At 38.6% G+C, this 20725-nt stretch overlaps 1 protein-coding gene across 1 annotated transcript in view; it reads left to right on the plus strand.

Moving 5' to 3' along the window:
• The window catches only part of TRPC5 (transient receptor potential cation channel subfamily C member 5), a 248517-nt gene that overhangs the window by 186090 nt on the left and 41702 nt on the right, over positions 1-20725 (plus strand). The window contains exon 7 of the mRNA XM_007535841.3: positions 17456-17651. Coding sequence (XP_007535903.1) covers positions 17456-17651 — 196 coding nt within the window. The remainder of the gene's footprint in view (positions 1-17455; positions 17652-20725) is intronic.

Here is a 20725-nt window from a genome sequence, read left to right on the forward strand (position 1 = left end):
GGTAGAGAATGTTCCATCCTCCAAAGGGGGTGTGGACAACATACTCTATGCTACACCTGAAGAAGTTGGGTCCTGAAAATGGGGCAGCTTGGAACGTTCCTACTTATGACCACAGAATGTGAGCTCAGATCTACAGGGATGCAAAGGTCACATTGGCTCCTAAGCTGAATATGAGCCCCAGATCAAATCAAATCGGTGGGGTTTACAATCAACAATATTTATACACTTCTCCCATATTTGGGAGCTACTCTCTTCCCTGATCCAGCTTTCTTCTTTTTTAAATTATGTTTTTTATTTAAAAATGGAAACACTGACAAAACCATAGGGTAAGAGGGGTACAACTTTGCACAATTCCCACCACCAGACCTCTGTATCCCATCCCCTCCCCTAATAGCTTTCCTATTCTTTAACCCTATGGGAGTATGGACACAAGGTCATTGTGGGATGCAGAAGCTTGAAGGTCTGGCTTCTGTAATTGCTTCCCTGCTGCACATGGGCATTGACAGGTCTATGCATACTCCCAGCCTGTCACTCTCTTTCTCTAGTGGGGAAGGTCTCTGGGGAAGCAGAGCACCAAGACACATTGGTGGGGTTCTGTTCAGGGAAGTCTGGTCGCATCCTGCTAGCATATGGAACCTGGTGGCTGAAAAGAGAGTTAACATACAAAGCCAAACAAATTGTTGAACAATAATGGACCTAAGGGCTGGAATAGTGCAGATGAAGTGTTGGGGGAGGGTTCTCCATTTTGTAGATAGCTAGTAGGCATATTTTAGTTATATTCCAAAGGGCCTGTGGCTATACAAGTTTTTTTGTTTGTTTGTTTTGGTTTGGTTTTGCTTGATCCTGAACTCTGATATGCAGATGGATCCAATTTATTGTCTGGGGAGATGATGCCATGGATGGAAAAAGGACCAGGAAGATGGATAAGGGAAGAGAGTAGCTCCCTAGTATGGGAAAGGGGTATAAATATTGTTGACTGGGGCACATAATTAGCTGAGGAGCCTGTGTGACCTCTGCATTCCTCTAGATCTGAGCTCATGTTCTGTGGTCATGAGAACATTCCATGCTGCCCAAGTATAGATGCATCTTCATCAATTGTACCATAGAGTAAGGTGTCCATCCTCCCTTTGGAGGATGGAACATTCTCTACCATTGTTGATCCAAGTTGAGGGCAAGGTCCTATGGGGGCCCACAAAGGGGTCTATTTTGCTGTTCCTGATAGAAATAACCAGTACCAATGGAGAGAGGGTTTATTCAAGTTCTGGCCCATCAAGTCTGTTTGGGAATCTCAGGATTCCCCGATTAGGGTCCCAGCTGGTGGAATGGCCTTATAGTGACTAAAGAGTCATCATTACAGTATGCCAGTCTCTTGCCCTTATTCAGCTTTTGCAGTCCTTGCTTTGATGAGGTTAGCTTTGGAGTGAGTGAGAGAACTGTAATAGAAGTAGGTGAGGAGGGTGTATAAGTCTATGTGGATGCTATTTTATTATGAACTTAATACCGACTCACTACAGACTATTGTGTACTTTTGCTTTCAGGTATATAGTTTGCCCTAATTTATGGTTGCATGTGAACATCTGCTCTATCTAATAGGACCTGGCCTATATATAGGTTTTGGGACTTTGTTAGGAAGTGAACCTCCTGGAATGGAATTATAGAATGAAAAGGAAAGGTCTCACCCGAGTGATGAGGGTGAAAGGTACTCATTGCATTGATTAGATTGGAATTGGCGGATGCAATATCATTCAGCCTGACTTGAGAGAAGCAAGCAGGGCAGTGAGCCCCAACCCAGAGGTTCCAGGATGGGAAGAAATATAAGCTCTATAGAGGAATCGGGGAACTCCTGTTGTCTTAGGGTTCATGAAGATGGTTATTTCAATAATCACATTGTTTGGCAATTGGGTTAACGTTGAAAAATCCCTTTGTTAGGATTTGCTGTATCATACACACCATCATATATTTTATGTCCTTTGATGTTATTTGCATATAGCTATGCCACTGGTTGCTTTTGTTCTCCATGGACTAAGCTATTAAGAGGGTCAACATATCAAAGACTCAGCCTACATATTAAAAAGACTCAGTCTGTGGTTTAAAAAGTTTGAGACATTCAATCAGATTTTCCCCTCTCATATTACTTAAATACTGATTTATATGACTACAAATTAATAGGAGTGTACATAAATACCATTCCCACCAACAAAAGACTGTGTCTCATCCCATCACTGGCCCACCCCACCCCTGCCACATGAAGCTGAACATCCACCTTCATGCTCCACCAAGGGTTTTTACTTTGGTGCCCTACTACAAATTTACTCAGATCCTGCATTGAGTTTCCATTTCTGTTATTCTTTCTCAACTTCTGTTTATGAGTGGGATCATCCCATACCCATCTTTATCTCTCTGACTTAGCTCACTTAACATAATACCTTCTAGCTCCATCCAAGATAGGTCAGAGAAGGTGGGTTCATTGTTCTTAATAGCTGCATAGTACTCCACTGTGTATATATATCACAGCTTTCCCAGCTGTTTTTGGGTGCCTGGATTGCTTCCAGGTTTTAGATATTATGAATTGTCCTGCTATGAACATAGGTGTACACATATCTTTTTGGTTGGGTGTTATGGAGTCCTTGGGGTATATCCCCAGGAGAGGAATTACTGGATCATATGGAAGGTCCATGTCTAGCTTTATGAGAGTTCTCCAGACTACTCTCCACAGAGGCTGGACCTGTTTATATTCCCCCAAATACTGCAGAAGGGTTCCTCTGTCCCCACAACCCCTCCAGTATTTTGTTGCTGTTACTGTCCTTTTTGATGTATAACATTCTCACAAGGGTGAGGTGTTATCTGAATGTTCTCTTTATTTGCATTTCTCTGAGAATCAGTGATTTTTCATGTTTGTCAGCCTTTTGTATCTCCTCTGAAGTAAATGTTTTTGTTTTTTTTTTCATATCTTCTGCCTTTTTTTGGATGGGGTCTTTTCCTTTTTTTGGTGCTAAGTTTGATGAGGTCTTTGTATATTTTGGTTACTAGTCTCTTGTCTGATATATGGCATGTGAAGACTTTCTCCCATTCTGTGAGGGGTCTCTTTGTTTGTGTGATAGTTTCTTTGGCTGTGCAGTAGCTTTTCAATTTGATGTCCCATCAGATTATTTCTGCTTTAGTCTTCCTTGCAGTTGGATTTGTTTCATAAAAGATGTCCTTGAGGTTTAGGTGGGAAAGAGTTCCACCATTGTTTTCTTCTGAGTATCTGATAGTGTCTGTTCTAACATCCTGTTTCTTGATCCATTTGGAGTTGATTTTTGTTGCTGGTGAGAATTTCCCATCTATTCCTATTTTTTGTAGATTTTTGAGCATGAATGGGTGTTGGATTTTGTCAAAGGCTTTCTCTGCATCTATTGAGATAATCATGTGGTTTTTGGCTTTTCTTTTATTGATGTGGTGAATGACATTGATTGACTTATGGATGTTGAACCAGCCTTGCATTCCTGGGATAAATCCCACTTGGTCGTGATGAACAATCTTTTTGTTATACTGCTGTATCCAGTTGGCCAGGATCTTGTTTAATATTTTGGCATTTATTTTCATCAGAGATATTGGTCTGTAGTTTTCCTTTTTTGTTGTGTCCCTCTCTGCTTTTGGTATCAGGGTGATGTTGGCTTCATAGAAGGTGGAAGGGAGTGTTCTTGTTTCTTTGATCTTGTGGAAAAGCTTTAGAAGTATAGGTATTAACTGTTTCCTGAAGATTTTGAGAATTCGTTTGTGAAGGCATCTGAACCAGGACTTTTGTTGTTGGGAAGATTCTTAATAACGGTTTCGATTTCTTTATCTGTTATTGGTGCATTTAGGTTTTGTAGTTCTTCTTGGTTCAGTTTTGGAAGGGTATATGTTTCTAGGAATTATTCCATTTCTTCCAGATTCCAGTGTATAGTTCTTTATAGAAGTTTCACATAATTTTCTGGATTTCGGTGGTGTTTTGTGATATCTCCTCTATCATTTATAATTGTATTAATTTGAGTCTTCTCCCTTTTTTAGTGAATCTGGCTAGGGGTTTGTCAATCTTGATTAATTTTTCAAAGAACCAACATTTGGCTTCCTTGATCTTTTGTATGGTTGTCTTATTTTCAATGTTGTTTATTTCTGCTCTAATTTTAGTGATTTCTGTCCTTCTGGTTGCTTTGGGGTCCCTTTGTTCCTCTTCTTGTAAGTCCTGTGTATAGTAAGGTCATTTATTTGAGCTTTTACTTGTATTTATATACGATTGTATGACTATGAGTTTCCCTCTCAATACTGCTTTAGCTGTGTCCCAAATATTTTGCTAGCTTGTGTCTTCATTTTCATTTGTTTACAGGAACATTTGAATTTCTTGCTTGAGTGTCTCTCTGACCCAGTGGCTCTTAAGCAGCTTGTTGTTGAGTTTCCAAAATCTGTGACTTTTAGTAATTTTCTGTTTGTTTTTAAATGTTAGCTTTACTCCACTGTTGTCTGAAAAGATACTTGGGATGATTTCAATGCCCCTGAATTTGTTGATACTGTCTTTGTGGCCTAACACGTGGTCTATCCTTGAGTATGTGTTGTGTGGATTTGAAAAGAATGTGTATTCCAGTTTTTTGATGTGAAGAACTCTGAAAATGTCCAGGAGGTCTAGTCTGTCCATCTCTTCATTTAATTCTCTTGTTTCTTTGTTGATTCTCTGCTCTGTTGATCTTAGTGTGAGAGTTGGGTGTCTCCCAGTATTATTTTGTTACCACTGATGTATTTTTGTAGTTCTTTCAGTACGTGTTTGATGTATTTAGATGGTCCCTCATTGGGTACATAGATGTTAATAATTGTTAAATCTTCTAATCATTATGTAATGGCCTTTACATAATGATATCATTACACAATGATCCTCTAATCATTATGTAATGGCCTTGCCTATTTTTATTACTTTATGTAATTTAAAGTCTATTGTGTCAGAGATGAGAATGGCTGTTCCTGCCTTTTTTCGTGGTCCATTGGCCTGTATGATAGTTTTTCATCCTTTCACTTTAAGTCTGTGTTTGTCTTGTTGGGTTAGATGGAATTCTTACAAGCAGTATATGTCTGGCTAATTTTGTTTTCTGCTTCTGTTAGCCTGCTTTCCCTTCTCTCAGCTTCTGTCTTCAGTTCAGTTACAGTATTAGCTTGTTCTGCTAATTGACATTTTAGTTCAGCTATTTCAGCTTTCAGTTCTCTAATTACCTCGACATAGCTAGTATTTTCCTTGTGTCTCATCTGTTCTTTCCATAATTCTGATAGCCCTTTCTTCCGTAGTTGTCTTCATTTCTGTGATTATTAGGTTTACTATCGCTTGTATACTTTTCTTATCTATGGTTACTTCTGACTTATTTGGAGTTTCTTCTGGGCTCCTGTTGATTTATTGTAGCCCCAGTTTAATTTGCTCTTCATTTAACCATTTCCTTTTTATTCATGTGGTTTTTATTTTTCTATTCTGTCGTTCTTCGGTTGTTGTGTTTTGAGTACAAGCCATGCTATACTAAATACCTTTATGACACATGAAATCACCAACCTCAGAAATTACAACAATAGTAATTGAAGCAAGGATTTATGCAGTTTAATCAATACCAGGTAGCCAAACAACACCTCCAGTTCAAGAAAAAATAGCAACCAAATCCAAATGAAAAAGAAAGAGAAAGGAAAAAGGGAAAGCAAGAATAAACAATTATGCAAATCTACTGTCCACGGTAAATTCTAGGGGTAGCAAGAAGATAAAATGAAATAGAGAAGAGACACACACACAAAGAGTCCACTCTGAGTCAGATTTCTTTCCCAAAATAATTCACAAATGAGTGTCAGTGAATTCAGAAAGCAGAAGAAGGAGTACAGAAGAAAAGAACACAGAATGAGAAGGGAAAAAAAGCAGTGAAAGGAAAGAGGTTTTTTTTTTTTTAATTAGCTAGGAGGAGGGGAAAATGGGAGAGTGGATAGAAGAGGTAGAGGACACCCAGTCACCTAGCAGTGGAAAAAACAATAACAGTTAATTTTGGTCAACCTGAAGAAGGAGGGAGGTAAAGGGACATGTGTATATATAATAGTAATAGTAAAATGGAATAAAGTAGAAAACCCTAACAGTCAGTCTGCAGCTTGTATGGCTCCAGATTGCCTCAGGCAGCCTGAGCAAAGACAGCCAATTATTTAAAAAAAAAAAAAAAAAAAAAAAAAAACTCCAGGTAGTCTTTCCCAGGCAGGGGTGAGACTCTATTGCTCAGATATTTTGTCACTCAAATAGAGCTCCAGTCACTTAGAAAGAGAGAGAGAGAGAGAGAGAGAGAGAGAGAGAGAGAGGAGGAAATCAAAAAGGAAAAGGGTTGGAATTCCACCCCTGATGATTCAGGAATCTTGGTAAAGAAAAAAGCTCAGTGAGGAGTCTGCCAATAGCAGCTCTCCAGCCACTGAGGTCTGGTTATGGGGTGGGGGGGTGCACTACAGAAATAATCAAAAGATTTCCTTTCTTTTCCCTCCATTTTCTAACCCAAAATTGAGCTATAGGACCCTTCCTTAGTGTCACACTTAGGACCCCTTATTCACCCTCCTGCTGATGGCCCAGTATCCTACCCTATCCAGCTGTTGTTGTCAGAGTTCATGCCATCAGCTGCCTCCAAGTTGCCATCTTGGTTCTACCTCCTGATCCAGCTTTCTGTTCCTTTTTCAACCGTGACATCATCTCCCCAGACAATAATTAGAATACATTTGCATATCAGATTTCAGGCTCAGGCAAAAAAAAGCTAGTATAGCCACAGGCCCTTTGAATATAACTAAAATATGCCTACTAGCTAGCTAGAAAATGGAGGACCCCCCCAACTCTTCATCTGCACTATTCCAGCCTTTACATCCATGATTGGTCAACAATTTGTTTGGCTTTATATGTTAAATTTCTTTTCAACCACCAGGTTCCAGATGTTAGCATGATGCCAACCAGATTTCCCTGGACAAACAACCCCACCAATGTGTACTAGAGGTCTTCTTCCCCAGAGCCCTTCCCCACTAGGGAAAGAGAGATAACACCCATGTTTATCGGGGAAGCAATTACAGAAGCCAGACCTTCAACCTTCTGCATCCCACAGTGACCTTGGGTCCATACTCCCAGAGAGTTAAAGAATAGGAGAGCTATCAGGGAGGGGATGGGATACAGAGTTCTGGTGGTGGGAACCGTGTGAAGTTGTACCCCTCTTATCCTATGGTTTAGTCAATATTTCCTTTTTATGAATAAAAAAATTTTTTTAAATCCAAGGCACACAATGCAAAGAAACTTCATTACCCTTACCAATAAACACATAATTGTGTTATTAGTGATTTGAAGCCAGCATTCTATACTGCAAGTACCTCAAGTGTCTAGAGAAGCTGTTGAGACTGTGATCCCATTATGAGGACACGATACTCATGGGGAACTAAAAAAAAAAGGTGATAAGAAGCTAACTTGTGATTTTACATCTCCTCTGGGGTACTTGACTCCATCTTTAGATGTTTTCTGAAAGCACCTGATTATACTGCAGGTCTCTTGGGGCCCACAGTCTTGACAGGACACACAATTTCTACATTAGAGGACATAGAATGTCTGCATTAACATAGTTCCACTTTAGTTTTAATTTTTCATTTTATTAAATGATATTGGAAGAACCCAAAGACTTTCACTTTTTTCCTCAATTCCTACCTACCTACCTACTTAGAAGCTTCCTTCTAAATATGCTTTTCTTCCTGCTACCATCAGGCCTCATGCCTGGAAGTTGTCTTAATCTTCTCTGATGTAAATCCAGTCTCTTCACCAAAGTCTTCAGGGCCTTGATAATCTGGACTCCAACTCTCCAACCTCTTACTTTTCATTCATATTCAAGATCTTGCTCTTTACAGCTACAAGAAAGTATCTTGATGCTTTTCATATTACTTGCTATTCCCTCTGCCTGAAATGCCCATCTACACCTGATCTTTAAGCCTTTGCCTATCTTTCCCTTTCCTATTAAGATGATGATGATGATGATGATGATGATGATGATGATCAGCAGCAGCAGCACTGGAGTTTTGACCTGAAAGGCAGAAACCACTACAACCATGGTTTCAAGCAATCCCACCTCAGTGTCCTGACTGAGACTGCAGAAATAGTCATCATGCCCAGATGTGCCTTTTCTTTTCTTTTTTAAATATTTATTTATTTGTTTATTCCCTTTTGTTGCCCTTGTTGTTTTATTGTCGTAGTTAGAAGGGAGGGGAAGACAGAGAGGGGGAGAGAAAGACACTTTCAGACCTGCTTCACTGCCTGTGAAGGGACTCCCCTGCTGATGGGGAGCCAGGGGCTCGAACAGAGATCCTTACTCAGGTCACTGAGCTTTGCGCCATGTGCACTTAACCCGGTGCGCTACTGACCGACTCCCCAGATATGCCTTTTCTAATCCACTTCAAACCCACTCTCAGTTATAGGCTATTTCTATATTTCTTATGTCATTCTAAGCCCATCTTCAATTCAATAAATAATATGTTGTATTCTGGTCATCTGTAGTCTCCACCAGATTGAAACCACCCCAATTTATTACTTCTTTGTACCTACCAGAGAGGGGCTCAATACATAAAGGTGCTCAGCATTATCCATTAAACAATTAAGTGAGAAAAGGATGAATTTTAGTAGTAATTCAACCTTTGATTCTAGAAAGCCTACTGCTTCTTCTCCCCTCATATGACTGAAGTATCAGGCCAACTGTCACTCTTCTGATTCATTTTTATTTTATTTTATTTATTCCCTTTTGTTGCCCTTGTTGTTTTATTGTTGTAGTTATTATTGTTGTTGTCATTGTTGGATAAGACAGAGAGAAATGGAGAGAGGAGGGGAAGACAGAGAGGAGGAGAGAAAGATAGACACCTGCAGACCTGCTTCACCGCCTGTGAAGCGACTCCCCTACAGGTGGGGAGCTGGGGTTCGAACCAGGATCCTTATGCCGGTCCTTGTGCTTTGCGCCACCTGTGCTTAACCCGGCTGCGCTACAGCCCGACTCCCCTCTTCTGATTCATTTAAAGCTTGCTGTCAGCAAAAAATCTTGACCTTTCTACCACCTTCCTTATCCTCTACTTGAGTACTTGGCCTAAAAGAGTAAAACTAAACAATGATACCACTTAAATTTCATTTTGTTAGTTCTAGTCCATGATTCTAGGTTGTTGAAATTATTTGGTAACTTGATACTTTCATCTAATCTAGAAGGTGCCCTTTCTAGTCCTATATTATCTGAAGATCTAAAAATAATGGCACCTAATCTCATCCAAAGCATCTATAAAATAATCAGGTGGGCTTGTTATTCACCAAGTAGAATATTGGCCAGCTACTTAAATTATATATATATTCTGTATAGACAAAAAAATGTTTTACCCCAAATGTATAATTTTTGAAAACAGAAATTGTAGGTACTGTTATTACAACTATGTACAAATACATAGGCAAATGAATAATAAAAACAATAAACAAATGTAAAACAAGATTGTATCTAGGTGGAAGATTAATAGTAGTAATAGAAATTACTAGTATTTACTAAGCACTAGGTCCAGGCAAAGTAAGATTTACATAAAGTAAATAATTTGATCAGCACAACCTTACTACAAGGTATACTTGAAGCATTTCTCATTATGTCTGTTGGCCTTTGAGATCTTATCTGTGGTGAATATTATTTTCACGTCCTCTCCCCATGTTTGGATGGGGTCATTTGTCGTTCTTATTGAGTTTCGTGATCTCTGTGCATATTTTGGTTATTATCCTTTTGTCTGAAATATGGCATAAAAATATCTTGTCCCATTCTGTAGTTTCTATTTATTTGTGTGGTAGTGCCTTTTGCTGTGCATAGCTTTTTAATTTGATATAGTCCCATTGGTTTATTTTTGTTTTAGTCTTTCTTTCAACTGATTTGTATCATCATAGATGCTTAAAAATTTAGATGGAAAAGAGTGCTGCCAATAATTTTCTCTGTTTTATAGTTTCTCAACTAACATGCAAGTCCTTGATCCATCTGGAGTTTACTCATGTGTGTGATAAACTGTAGTGTTTCATTCTCCTTTTTTTAATTTAATTTTTATTTAAAAAAGGATGAATTAACAAAACCATAGGGTAGGAGGGGCACAACTCCACATAATTCCCACCACCCAATATCCATATCCCATCCCCTCCCCTGATAGCTTTCCCATTCTCTATCCCTCTGGGAGCATGGACCCAGGGTCACTGTGGGTTGCAGAAGGTGGAAGGTCTGGCTTCTGTAATTGCTTCCCCGCTGAACATGAATGTTAACTGGTCAGTCCATACTCCCAGTCTGCCTCTCTCTTTCCCTAGTAGGGTGTGTCTCTGGGGAAGCTGAGCTCCAGGACTCATTGGTGGGGCCTTTAGTCCAGGGAAGCCTGGCCGGCATCCTGATGGCATCTGGTGGCTGAAAAGAGAGTTAACATACAAAGCCAAACAAATTGTTGAGAATCATGGACCTAAAGGTTGGAATAGTGGAGATAAAGTGTTGGGGATTACTCACTGCAAACTCTAGTGTACTTCTGCTTTCAGGTATATATTTTGCACTAGTTTATGGATAAGTGTGAACATATGCTCTCTCTCACAGAACCTGGTATATATCTAGGTTTTGGGACTTCGTTAGAAAGTGAAACACCTGGGATGGAATTAGAGAATACTATGAAAGGAAAGGTCTCACCAGAATAATGAAGCTGAAGGGTTATCATTCCACACCTGAAATCTCTGGACACAATCTGAGCTGAAGCATGTTGAGGTGGCAATCATTGTGTTGATTAGGTTGCCATCCGCTGATGCAACATTATTTGATATGGATTGGGAGAGGCATGCGGGAAAGTGGGCCCTATCCTAAGGTTCCAGGACTGGGGGATATATAGGCTCTATAGTGGAGATGTGAGGTTCCTGTTGTCTTAGGGTTCAAAAAGACAATGGATAGTTAATGTTATCATCACATTATTTGGTTATTGGGTTAACTTTGTAAAGTCCTTTTGTTAGGGTTTGCTGTATAGTACCCCGTGTCTTGTATGTAGCTGTGCCATTGGTTGCTTCTGATCTACTTGGTCTAGGCTTTTGAGAGAGTCAGCATATCAAACACACAGCCTATATATTAAAAAGACAGTCTGTGTTTTAAAAACTTCAATGCATAGAATTAATTTTCCCCCTTTCATATTAATTAACTAGTGATTTATATGACCACACTTTACTAGGAGTGTACATAAACACCATTCCCACCACCAAAAGACTGTGTCCTATACCACCCACCCACTCCCACCCCCCACTGGCCCAGGAGGCCGCATATCTACCCCTCACCACAGGGTTTTTACTTTGGTGCCCTACTTTCAGTTTAGTCAGATCCTGCTTTTAGTTTCGCTTTCAGATCTTCTTTCTCAACTTCTGTTGATGAGTGGGATCATTCCATACTCATATTTATCTTTCTGACTTAGCTCACTTAACATAATTCCTTCTATCTCTGTCCAAGATGGGTCAGAGAAGGTGGGTTCATTGTTCTTGATAGCTGTATAGTATTCCATTGTGTATATATACCACAGCTTTCTCAGCCACTTATCTGTTGTTGGGCACCTGGGTTGCTTCCAGGTTTTAGCTATTATGAATTGTGCTGCTATGAACATAGGAGTACACACCTCTTTTTGGTTGGGTGTTATGGAGTCCTTGGGGTATAACCCCAGGAGAGGAATTACTGGATCATATGGAAGGTCCATGTCTAGCCTTGTGAGAGTTTTCCGGACAGCTCTCCACAGAGCCTGGAACAATTTACATTCCCACCAGCAATGCAAGAGGGTTCCTCTGTCCCCACTGCCTTTCCAGCATTTGTTGCTGCTGACCTTTTTGATGTATGCCATTCTTACAGGAGTGAGGTGGTATCTCAGTGTTGTCTTAATTTGCATTTCTCTGACAATCAGTGACCTGGAGCAGTTTTTCATGTTTGTTAGCCTTTGGATCTCCTCTGAGGTGAATGTTTTGTTCATATCCTCTGCCCATTTTTGAATGGGGTCATTTGCTTTTTTTGGTGCTAAGTTTGCTGAACTCTTTATATATTTTGGTGATTAGTTTCTTGTCTGATGTATGGCATGTGAAGATCTTCTCTCATTCTGTAAGGGGTCTCTTTGTTTAATAGTTTCTTTGGATGTGCAGAAGCTTTTCAATTTGATGTAGTCCCATTGGTTTGTTTATGCTTTAGTCTTTCTTGCAATTGGGTTTATTTCATCAAAGATGTACTTGAGATGTAGGTAGGAAAGTGTTTTACCAATGTTTTCCTTTAAGTATATGATTGTTTCTGGTGTAGCATTAATGTCTTTGATCCATTTGCACTTGATTTTTGTTTCTGATGAGATAAAGTGGTTCAATTTCATTCTTCTGCATGTTACAACCCAGTTTTCCCAGCCCCATTTATTGAAGAGAGCCTCCTTCTTCCATTTAATGCTTTGGGCCCCCTTATCAAAGATTAGATGTCCACAGGTGTGGGAATTTATTTTTGGGTTATCAATTCTGTTCCACTGGTCTGTGTGACTATTTTTGTTCTAGTACCATGCTGTTTTGATGATGATAGCTTTATAATATAGTTTGAGATCTGGGAGTGTTATGCCTCCATTTCTGTTTCTTTTCCTCAAGATGGTTTTGGCAATTCTAGGTGTTTTCAGGTTCCAGATAAATGAATGTAGTATTTGTTCTATTCTCTTAAAGAAGCTTGGTGGAACTTTGATGGGTATTGCATTAAATTTGTATATGGCTTTGGGTATAATATTCATTTTGATGATATTTATTCTTCCAGTCCATGAACATAGGATATCTTTCCATTTCTTGGTATCAGTTTCTATTTCCTTGAGTAGCGACTCATAGTTTTCAATGTACAAGTCTTTCACTTCTTTGGTCAACTTTATTCCTAGGTATTTTATTGATTTTGCTGAAACAGTAAATGGGAGTAATTTCTGGATGTCTTCTTCTTCAGATTTAGTGTTTGCATAAAGAAATGCCACTGATTTTTGTACATTGATTTTGTAGCCTGACACCTTGCTATATTGCCTTATAACTTCCAGTAGTTTTCTGCTGGATTCTTTAGGTTTTTCTATGTATACTATCATATCATCTGCAAATAGTGAGAGCTTGACTTCTTCCCTTCCAATCTGTATTCCTTTGATATCTTTCTCTTGCCTGATTGCTATGGCAAGAACTTCCAATACTATGTTGAAGAGTAACAGTGACAGTGGACAGCCCTTTCTAGTCCCTGGTCTGAGGGAGAATGCTTTCACCTTCTGTCCATTGAGTATGATGTTGGCTGTATGTTTGCTATATATGGATTCCACTATCTTGAGGAAGTTCCCATCTATTCCCATTTTTGTAGGGTTTTGAGCATGAATGGGTGTTGGACTTTGTCAAAGGCTTTCTCTGCATCTATTGAGATAATCTTGTGGTTTTTGGCTTTGCTTTTATTGATGTGGTGAATGACATTGATTGACTTATGGATGTTGAACCAGCCTTGCATTCCAGGGATGAATCCCACTTGGTCATGATGAACAATCTTTTTGATGTGCTGCTATATCCAGTTGGTCAAGATCTTGTTTAATATTTTGGCATCTATATTCATCAGAGATATTGGTCTGTAGTTTTCCTTTTTTGTTGTGTCCCTCTCTGCTTTTGGTATCAGGGTGATGTTGGCTTCATAGAAGGTGGAAGGGAGTATTCCTGTTTCTTCAATCTTATGGAAAATCTTAAGAAGTATGGGTACTAACTGTTTCCTGAACATTTTGTAGAATTCGTTTGTGAAGCCATCTGGTCCAGGACTTTTGTTTTTGGGGAAAATGTAGTGTTTCTTTCTTCTGCATGCTTCATCCTAATTTTCCCATCACCATTTGTTGAAGAGGCCTTTTTTTCCTCCATTTTGCAGATTGGGCTCCCTTGTCAAATATTTGATATCCATAAGTGTGGGGGCTTATTTCTGGGATCTCAATTCTACTCCACTGGCCGCTGTGTCTATTTTTGTTCAAGTACCAGGCAGTTTTGATTACAATAACTCTGCACTGTAGTTTGATATCTGGGAATGTGATGCTTCCTGTTCTGTTCTTTTTTCTCAAGATTGTTTTGGTGGTTCTAGGTATTTTCTGGTTCCAGATAACTTTTGTAGTTTTGTTCTATTTTCTCAAATAGTTTTGTTCTATTTTCTCAAGGTTGGGACCTTGATGGGTATTGATATACCACAACTTTCTTAGTCACTCACCTGTCATTAAACATCTGAGTTGCTTCCAAGTTTGAGCTATTGTAAATGGTGCTACTATGAATATAGGTGTGCATAGATCTCTTCTGATACATGTTTTTGTTTCCATTTGGTAAATCCTTAGGAAAGAAGTTGCTGGGTCATAGGTTAGGTCCATTGCTAGTGTTCTGAGAAATCTTCAGATTGTTTTCCACATGGATTGAACAAATTTACATTTCTACCAAGGGATTGGATCCATTTGAAGAAATAATGAATGATAATCTTCTGCAAAATAAAAAGAAAGTGAGCCAATCTAATGTTCACCAAGACACATGACAATTAAAATGATTAAAGACAAAGTGATTCTTAAAAGTAGCATGTGAAACTCAAAGACTCACCTATAAGGAAGCTCACAGAAAACTGTCACTGATTTCTCAATGGAAACAAGTTCAGAAAAGATTGGTATGATAGAGTCAAAGATCTGAATGGCAAAGGTGTCCTACCAAGAATACTTTATCTTGTCATGTTATCACATATATTTGAAAGAATAACAAAGTATTTTTCAGAAAAGTACACAAATCAAATGAATTAATTAACATTACGCTGGTTCTACGAAATTCTACAGAGAGTTATAAAAAGGGAGACACTGGATTATCTCACTCACATGGATTATATAAAGAAAGGCAACAAAGCAAAGTCAAATATAAATAAACTCTTTAGATTCTGAGTGCAGAACTGAGGCTATTAAAGAGGATTGTGGGGGGAGGACTGAGTTCCCAAGATGAAGGATATGAAGTGGACTCTACTTTGGTGATTGGTGTGGCATTATCTTTCGAAGAGATGAGAAATTATGCTTTCCAAAAATATATAGTTCTAAAACCGTATAGACTTGTAAAACAGGTTTACCATAAAATAAAAATAAAATAAATGAGTAGAGTGACCAAGAAAATTCTCTCTGAGGAATATTATCTGGGATTTCAATGATCATTTTCCACGTGAAGTTCTCAGACCATTCCCAGACGCAAAGAATCTAAAATATTCACCACAAACCCCAAATAAACCCAAATATAAACCTCCAAGCCTTTTCAAAATTCACTTGGCTCTATAAAAAATACATTTTGATAAACTGAAGAGGTATGAAAGTCAGAGGAAGGGTGTCGGGCGGTAGCACAGTGGGTTAAGCGCAGATGGCGCTAAGCGCATGGACCGACTAAGGATCCCGGTTCGAGCCCCTGGCTCCCCACCTGCAGGGTAGTCGCTTCACAGGCTGTGAAGCAGGTCTGCAGGTGTCTGTCTTTCTCTCACCCTCTCTGTCTTCCCCTCCTCTCTCCATTTCTTTCTGTCCTATCCAACAACGACATCATCAATAACAACAACAATAACTACAACAATAATAAAAAGGGTAACAAAGTGGAAAATAAATAAATATTCAAAAAAGAAAGTCAGAGGAAATAGCTGATTTGGTAAGTTGGACCTGAATGTTTTGTGCTCCCAGTTCAACCTCTGGAGTCACTTGTATTGTAGTGGTGCACTGGATTCCTCTCTTACTTCTCTCTATCTCTCTCTTTCAAGTGAAACTCTGTATTTCATATGACATAAATTAAATAAATATTTAAGGAAAAACTGAATAGTAAACAAGTACTTAAAGTAGCATTTCTTATGTTCCATATCTCTTATGTGTGCTGTGACTTTTTTACCTATTAGCTGGCTGCATGTCAGTGTTTTATATATAAATATTTATAAATATTAAATAAAATTATCTGTAAAATTGAAAAAAATTGGGGCCGGGCTGTGGCACACCTGGTTAAGTGCACATACTACAAAGTGCCAGGACCCATACAGGGATGCAGGTTTGAGCCCCAGCTCCCCACCTGCAGAGAAGAAGCTTCTCAATAGGCAAAGTAGGTCTGCAGGTGACTGTGTTTCTCTCTTCCTTTCTATCTCTCACTCCTCTCTCAATTTCTCTTTGTCCTAGCCAATAAAATGGAAGAAATGGCAACCAGCAGCAGTGGGTTTGTAGTGCCCAGCACCAAGCCCCAGCAATAACTGTGAAGGCAAATAAATAAATAAATACAAAATAAAGTAATTGAAAATTACATGCTTGAATGTATAGATGCTAATATGAATCAGTATTTTGTGAAATCATTTAATATAGAACAATACAATGATTTAAATAGGTCAGACAAACCTGAATTAATCTCTAGCTCAGTACTGAGTGATTATAGAACAAGACTTTCAATCTCTGAACTTTTGTTTCCTCAGCAGTGTTATAATTTCTATAATCATTATAATGTGTATAAAAGTAAGCTTGGGGCTGGGCGGTAGCACAGCAGGTTAAGCGCATGTGGCGCAAAGCGCAAAGACTGGCCTAAGGATCCTGGTTCGAGCTCTGGCTCCCCACCTGCAGGGGGAGTCACTTCACAGGCGGTGAAGCAGGTCTGCAGGTGTCTATCTTTCACTCCAACTCTCTATCTTCCCCTCCTCTCTCCATTTCTCTCTGTCCTATCCAACACCAATGACAGCAATAACAATACTAATAATAATAACAACAGCGATAAAAATAAGGGCAACAAAAAGGGAAAAAATAGCCTCCAGGAGCAATGGATTTGTAGAACAGGCACTGAGCCCCAGAAATAACCCTGGGGGCAAAAAAGAAAGAAAGAAAGAAAGAAAGAAAGAAAGAAAGAAAGAAAGAAAGAAAGAAAGTAAGTTTTTAAAAAGTAAGCTTAATCTTAAAATAATTGTTATTATAAACAATACATATACAGTGTTAATTCAAAAAACTGTATGCTCTTCCACTGAGTTTAGCACCATTCTTAAAAGAAAAACTTAAAAGAAAAATTAATTTGCTCACATTCACTCAACTAACAAGTGTTAACTGAGATTAACTTAGAGCAATTTTATCCAGGCACTATAATCTTAGCCATTTTATTTATTGACTCTGTGATTAAAGGTAGTAAATCACATATATGAAAGAGGAAAGAGAATTTTGGTGGAGGAGGGAACCTTGCACTCTGTGAAGGAGAGGAAATGTTAAGTAGAAGTATAAAGCATAACACACAATAGTGGAAACAAACTAACTATTGACTATTTTGTGTTAGGAAAGAGTCCAAAACATATCAGGTCATCATTTTACCTGATGGCTGGAAAGTTAACAGATCACTTCACATTTTCTCTATCTTGGTTTTTCTAGGCAATTAACTAACCTGCTCTTTGGTCTCTTTCAGGCTCTTTGAAACACTTCAGTCACTCTTTTGGTCTGTATTTGGTCTCTTAAATCTCTATGTCACCAATGTGAAAGCCAGACATGAGTTCACAGAGTTTGTAGGAGCTACTATGTTTGGGACATACAATGTCATCTCCCTGGTAGTGCTGCTTAATATGCTGATCGCTATGATGAACAACTCCTACCAGCTTATTGCCGTGAGTAATTTTTGCTTCATAAAAGTGGCTACCACAGTTTAAGGAGTAGTTACATTGGCATGGAGCCTACCGGAAACTCTAGAAGCTCAATGAAATAGCTAGTTCCCTTTCTTAAATAAAAAAATAATAAAAAATTTTAAAAAAGAAAAAAAAAATAAATAGCTAGTTTGCCGTGACTGTTTTACATTGGCTCTCCCACTTGTTAGACTGAGTTATTTTTTCCAAGGAAACTCAGATTACATTCTCAGTCATTGTATCTCAATACCCTGAATATGTTCTAGTTAATTAGACTGTTTGGCTTTTTGTTCAAAATACATTAAAATCTCAGCATTTATGTCCTAGAGTCAATATGGAGACTTCTGGATCTTTCAACAGTTTGGCCATATCATATAATCTTACTAATTGCTAGAGTTGATTGAAATCCTCTTATTAACAACTGATTTTTATCTTTGAGAAGTTGATGTATTGGCTTGAAGATGCTCTTTCATTAGAGTTTTTAAAAATCAGTATTTAAACATATCTGCTAGGGCCTGGAGATTCCTCACCCAGTAGAGCTTATACTTTACAATGCTTAAGGAGCAGGTTCAAGTACCAATGCTACATGGAATCATCAAACCCAGGGAAGCTTCACTGTTGTGTAATGGAACTGTGTTTTCTCTCTTCTCTCTTTTTCAATCTGTTATTGAATTGCACAGACACAGAAAGTCCCAACAGGGAAAAAGGAAGAAGGAAAGAAAGAAAAAAAGAAAGAGAGAGAGAGAAATATAGGAAAAGGAAAAAGAAGTATCTGATTAAGAAGTAAAAGGGAAGTACAGTGAAAAATGCATATTAGGAATTAAAAGACCAGAGATTCTAAACTTATTTTGTTATTTACAATTATGTGACCTTGGGAAACTTTATGGTTGGTGGTGAGCCCCAATTTCTTCACCCAAAATGAAAAGTAGTTGAAATGAATGAAGTCTGGCAAGTTTTATTGAGATGTGACTAACTTACATTATTGTGTAAGTGAGACTGCAATGTGCTGATTTGATACATATATCTACTGAGAATGATCACTATCATCAGGTTAGTTAACAAATTCACCTCATGTAAGTTACTGACAAACCCTGTATTATTCTCTTTCTATAAATTTGACTAAGACTTCATATGTAACTGAAATCACACAGTATTTGCCTTTTCCTCACTGACAGAGAACATAAATGCTCTCCAGTTTTGTCTATGTTGTTGCAAATTCCAGGATTTCCTTCTTTCTCATAACTAGTTTCACTCTGTGTGGATATATATACGTGTGTGTGTGTGTGTGTGTGTGTGTGTGTGTGTGTGTGTGTGTGTGTGTGACATTTTCATTATCTCTTACTAACGAGTATCTGAATGTTTGAAAGTAAATATTTATTTTTAATATTTTACTTCTTTCATTTTTGTGAAAAAGAGAAAGAGAGAGGAGAGGGAGAGCCCAGAGCACTGCACTGCTGCTCTGGTTTAAGGTAATGGTGAGGTGGGCAGAGGATAGAATCTAAACCTCATTCATGAAAGACTTTTGCATAGCCATTATGCAGTCTCCCCAGTCCAGCACTAGTTGTTTTTGTTGGGTTTTTTTACTTGTGTTTTTTTTCCTTCTGATCTTGTTTTTCAACTTCTGCCTGAGAGTGAGATCATCCCATATTCATCCTTCTGTTTCTGACTTATTTCACTTAACATGAATTTTTCAAGGTCCATCCAAAATTGGCTGAAAACGGTGAAGTCACCATTTTTTACAGCTGAGTAGTATTCCATTGTGTATATATACCACAACTTTCTCAGCCACTCATCTGTTGTGGGACACCTGGGTTGCTATTACAAACTGTGCTGCTAAGAACATATGTGTACACAGATCTTTTTGGATGGATGTGTTGGGTTCCTTAGTAAATATCCCCAGGAGAGGATTGCAGGATTATAGAGTAGGTCCATTTCTAGTTTTCTGAGAGTTCTCCATACTGTTCTCCACAGAGGTTGGACCAATTTACATTCCTCTAGCAGTGTAGGAGAGTTCCTTTGACCCCACACCCTCTCCAGCATTTGCTGCTGTTACCTTTTCTGAGGTATGACATTCTCTCAGGAGTGAAGTGGTATCTCATTATTGTCTTTATTTGCATTTCTCTGAAGATCAGAGACTTGGAGCACTTCTTCATGTGTTTCTTGGCCTTTTGTAACTCTTCTGTGGTGAATATTCTGTCCATGTCCTCCCCCCGCCCCATTTTTGGATGGGGTTATTTGTTGTCTTGTTGTTGAGTTTGGCAAGCTCTTTATATATGTTGGTTATTAAACTCTTTTTTTTGTAGTTTTTTTTTTAATTTTTTATTTAAGAAAGGATTAGTGAACAAAAGCATAAGGTAGGAGGGGTACAACTCCACACAATTCCCAACACCCAATCCCCATAACCCACCCCCTCCCATGGTAGCTTTCCCATTCTTTATCCCTCTGGGAGCATGGACCCAGGGTTGTTGAGGGTTGCAGAAGGTAGAAGGTCTGGCTTCTGTAATTGCTTCCCCGCTGAACATGGGCGTTGACTGGTCGGTCCATACCCCCAGTCTGCCTCTCTCTTTCCCTAGTAGGGGGTTATTAAACTCTTGTCTGATGTATGGCATGTAAAGATCTTCTCCTATTCTGTGAGGGGTCTCTTGGTTTGGGTGGTTTCTTTTGCTGTGAAGAAGCTTTTTAATTTTATGTAGTCCCATAGGTTTATACTTGCCTTAGTCTTCTTTGTAATTGGATTCATTTCATTGAAGATGTCTTTAAATATATGCGGAAAAGAGTTCTGCCAATATTTTCCTCTAAGTATCTGATAGTTTGTGGTCTAACATCCACATCCTTGATCCACTTGGAATTTACTTTTGTATTTGGTGAAATACAGTGGTTCAGTTTCATTCTTCTGCATGTTTCAACCCATTGTTTCCAACACCATTTGTTGAAGAGACTCTGCTTTCCCCATTTGATAGTCTGGGCCCCTTTATCAAAGATTAGATGTCCATAGGTGTGGGGGTTGCTGGGGTTTTTTTATGGCTTTCCAAGACTGCTTAAGTGAATACAATAGTATA

The sequence above is a fragment of the Erinaceus europaeus genome, chromosome X (assembly GCF_950295315.1).
Source record: "Erinaceus europaeus chromosome X, mEriEur2.1, whole genome shotgun sequence".
In the NCBI taxonomy this organism is placed as follows: Eukaryota; Metazoa; Chordata; class Mammalia; order Eulipotyphla; family Erinaceidae; genus Erinaceus; species Erinaceus europaeus.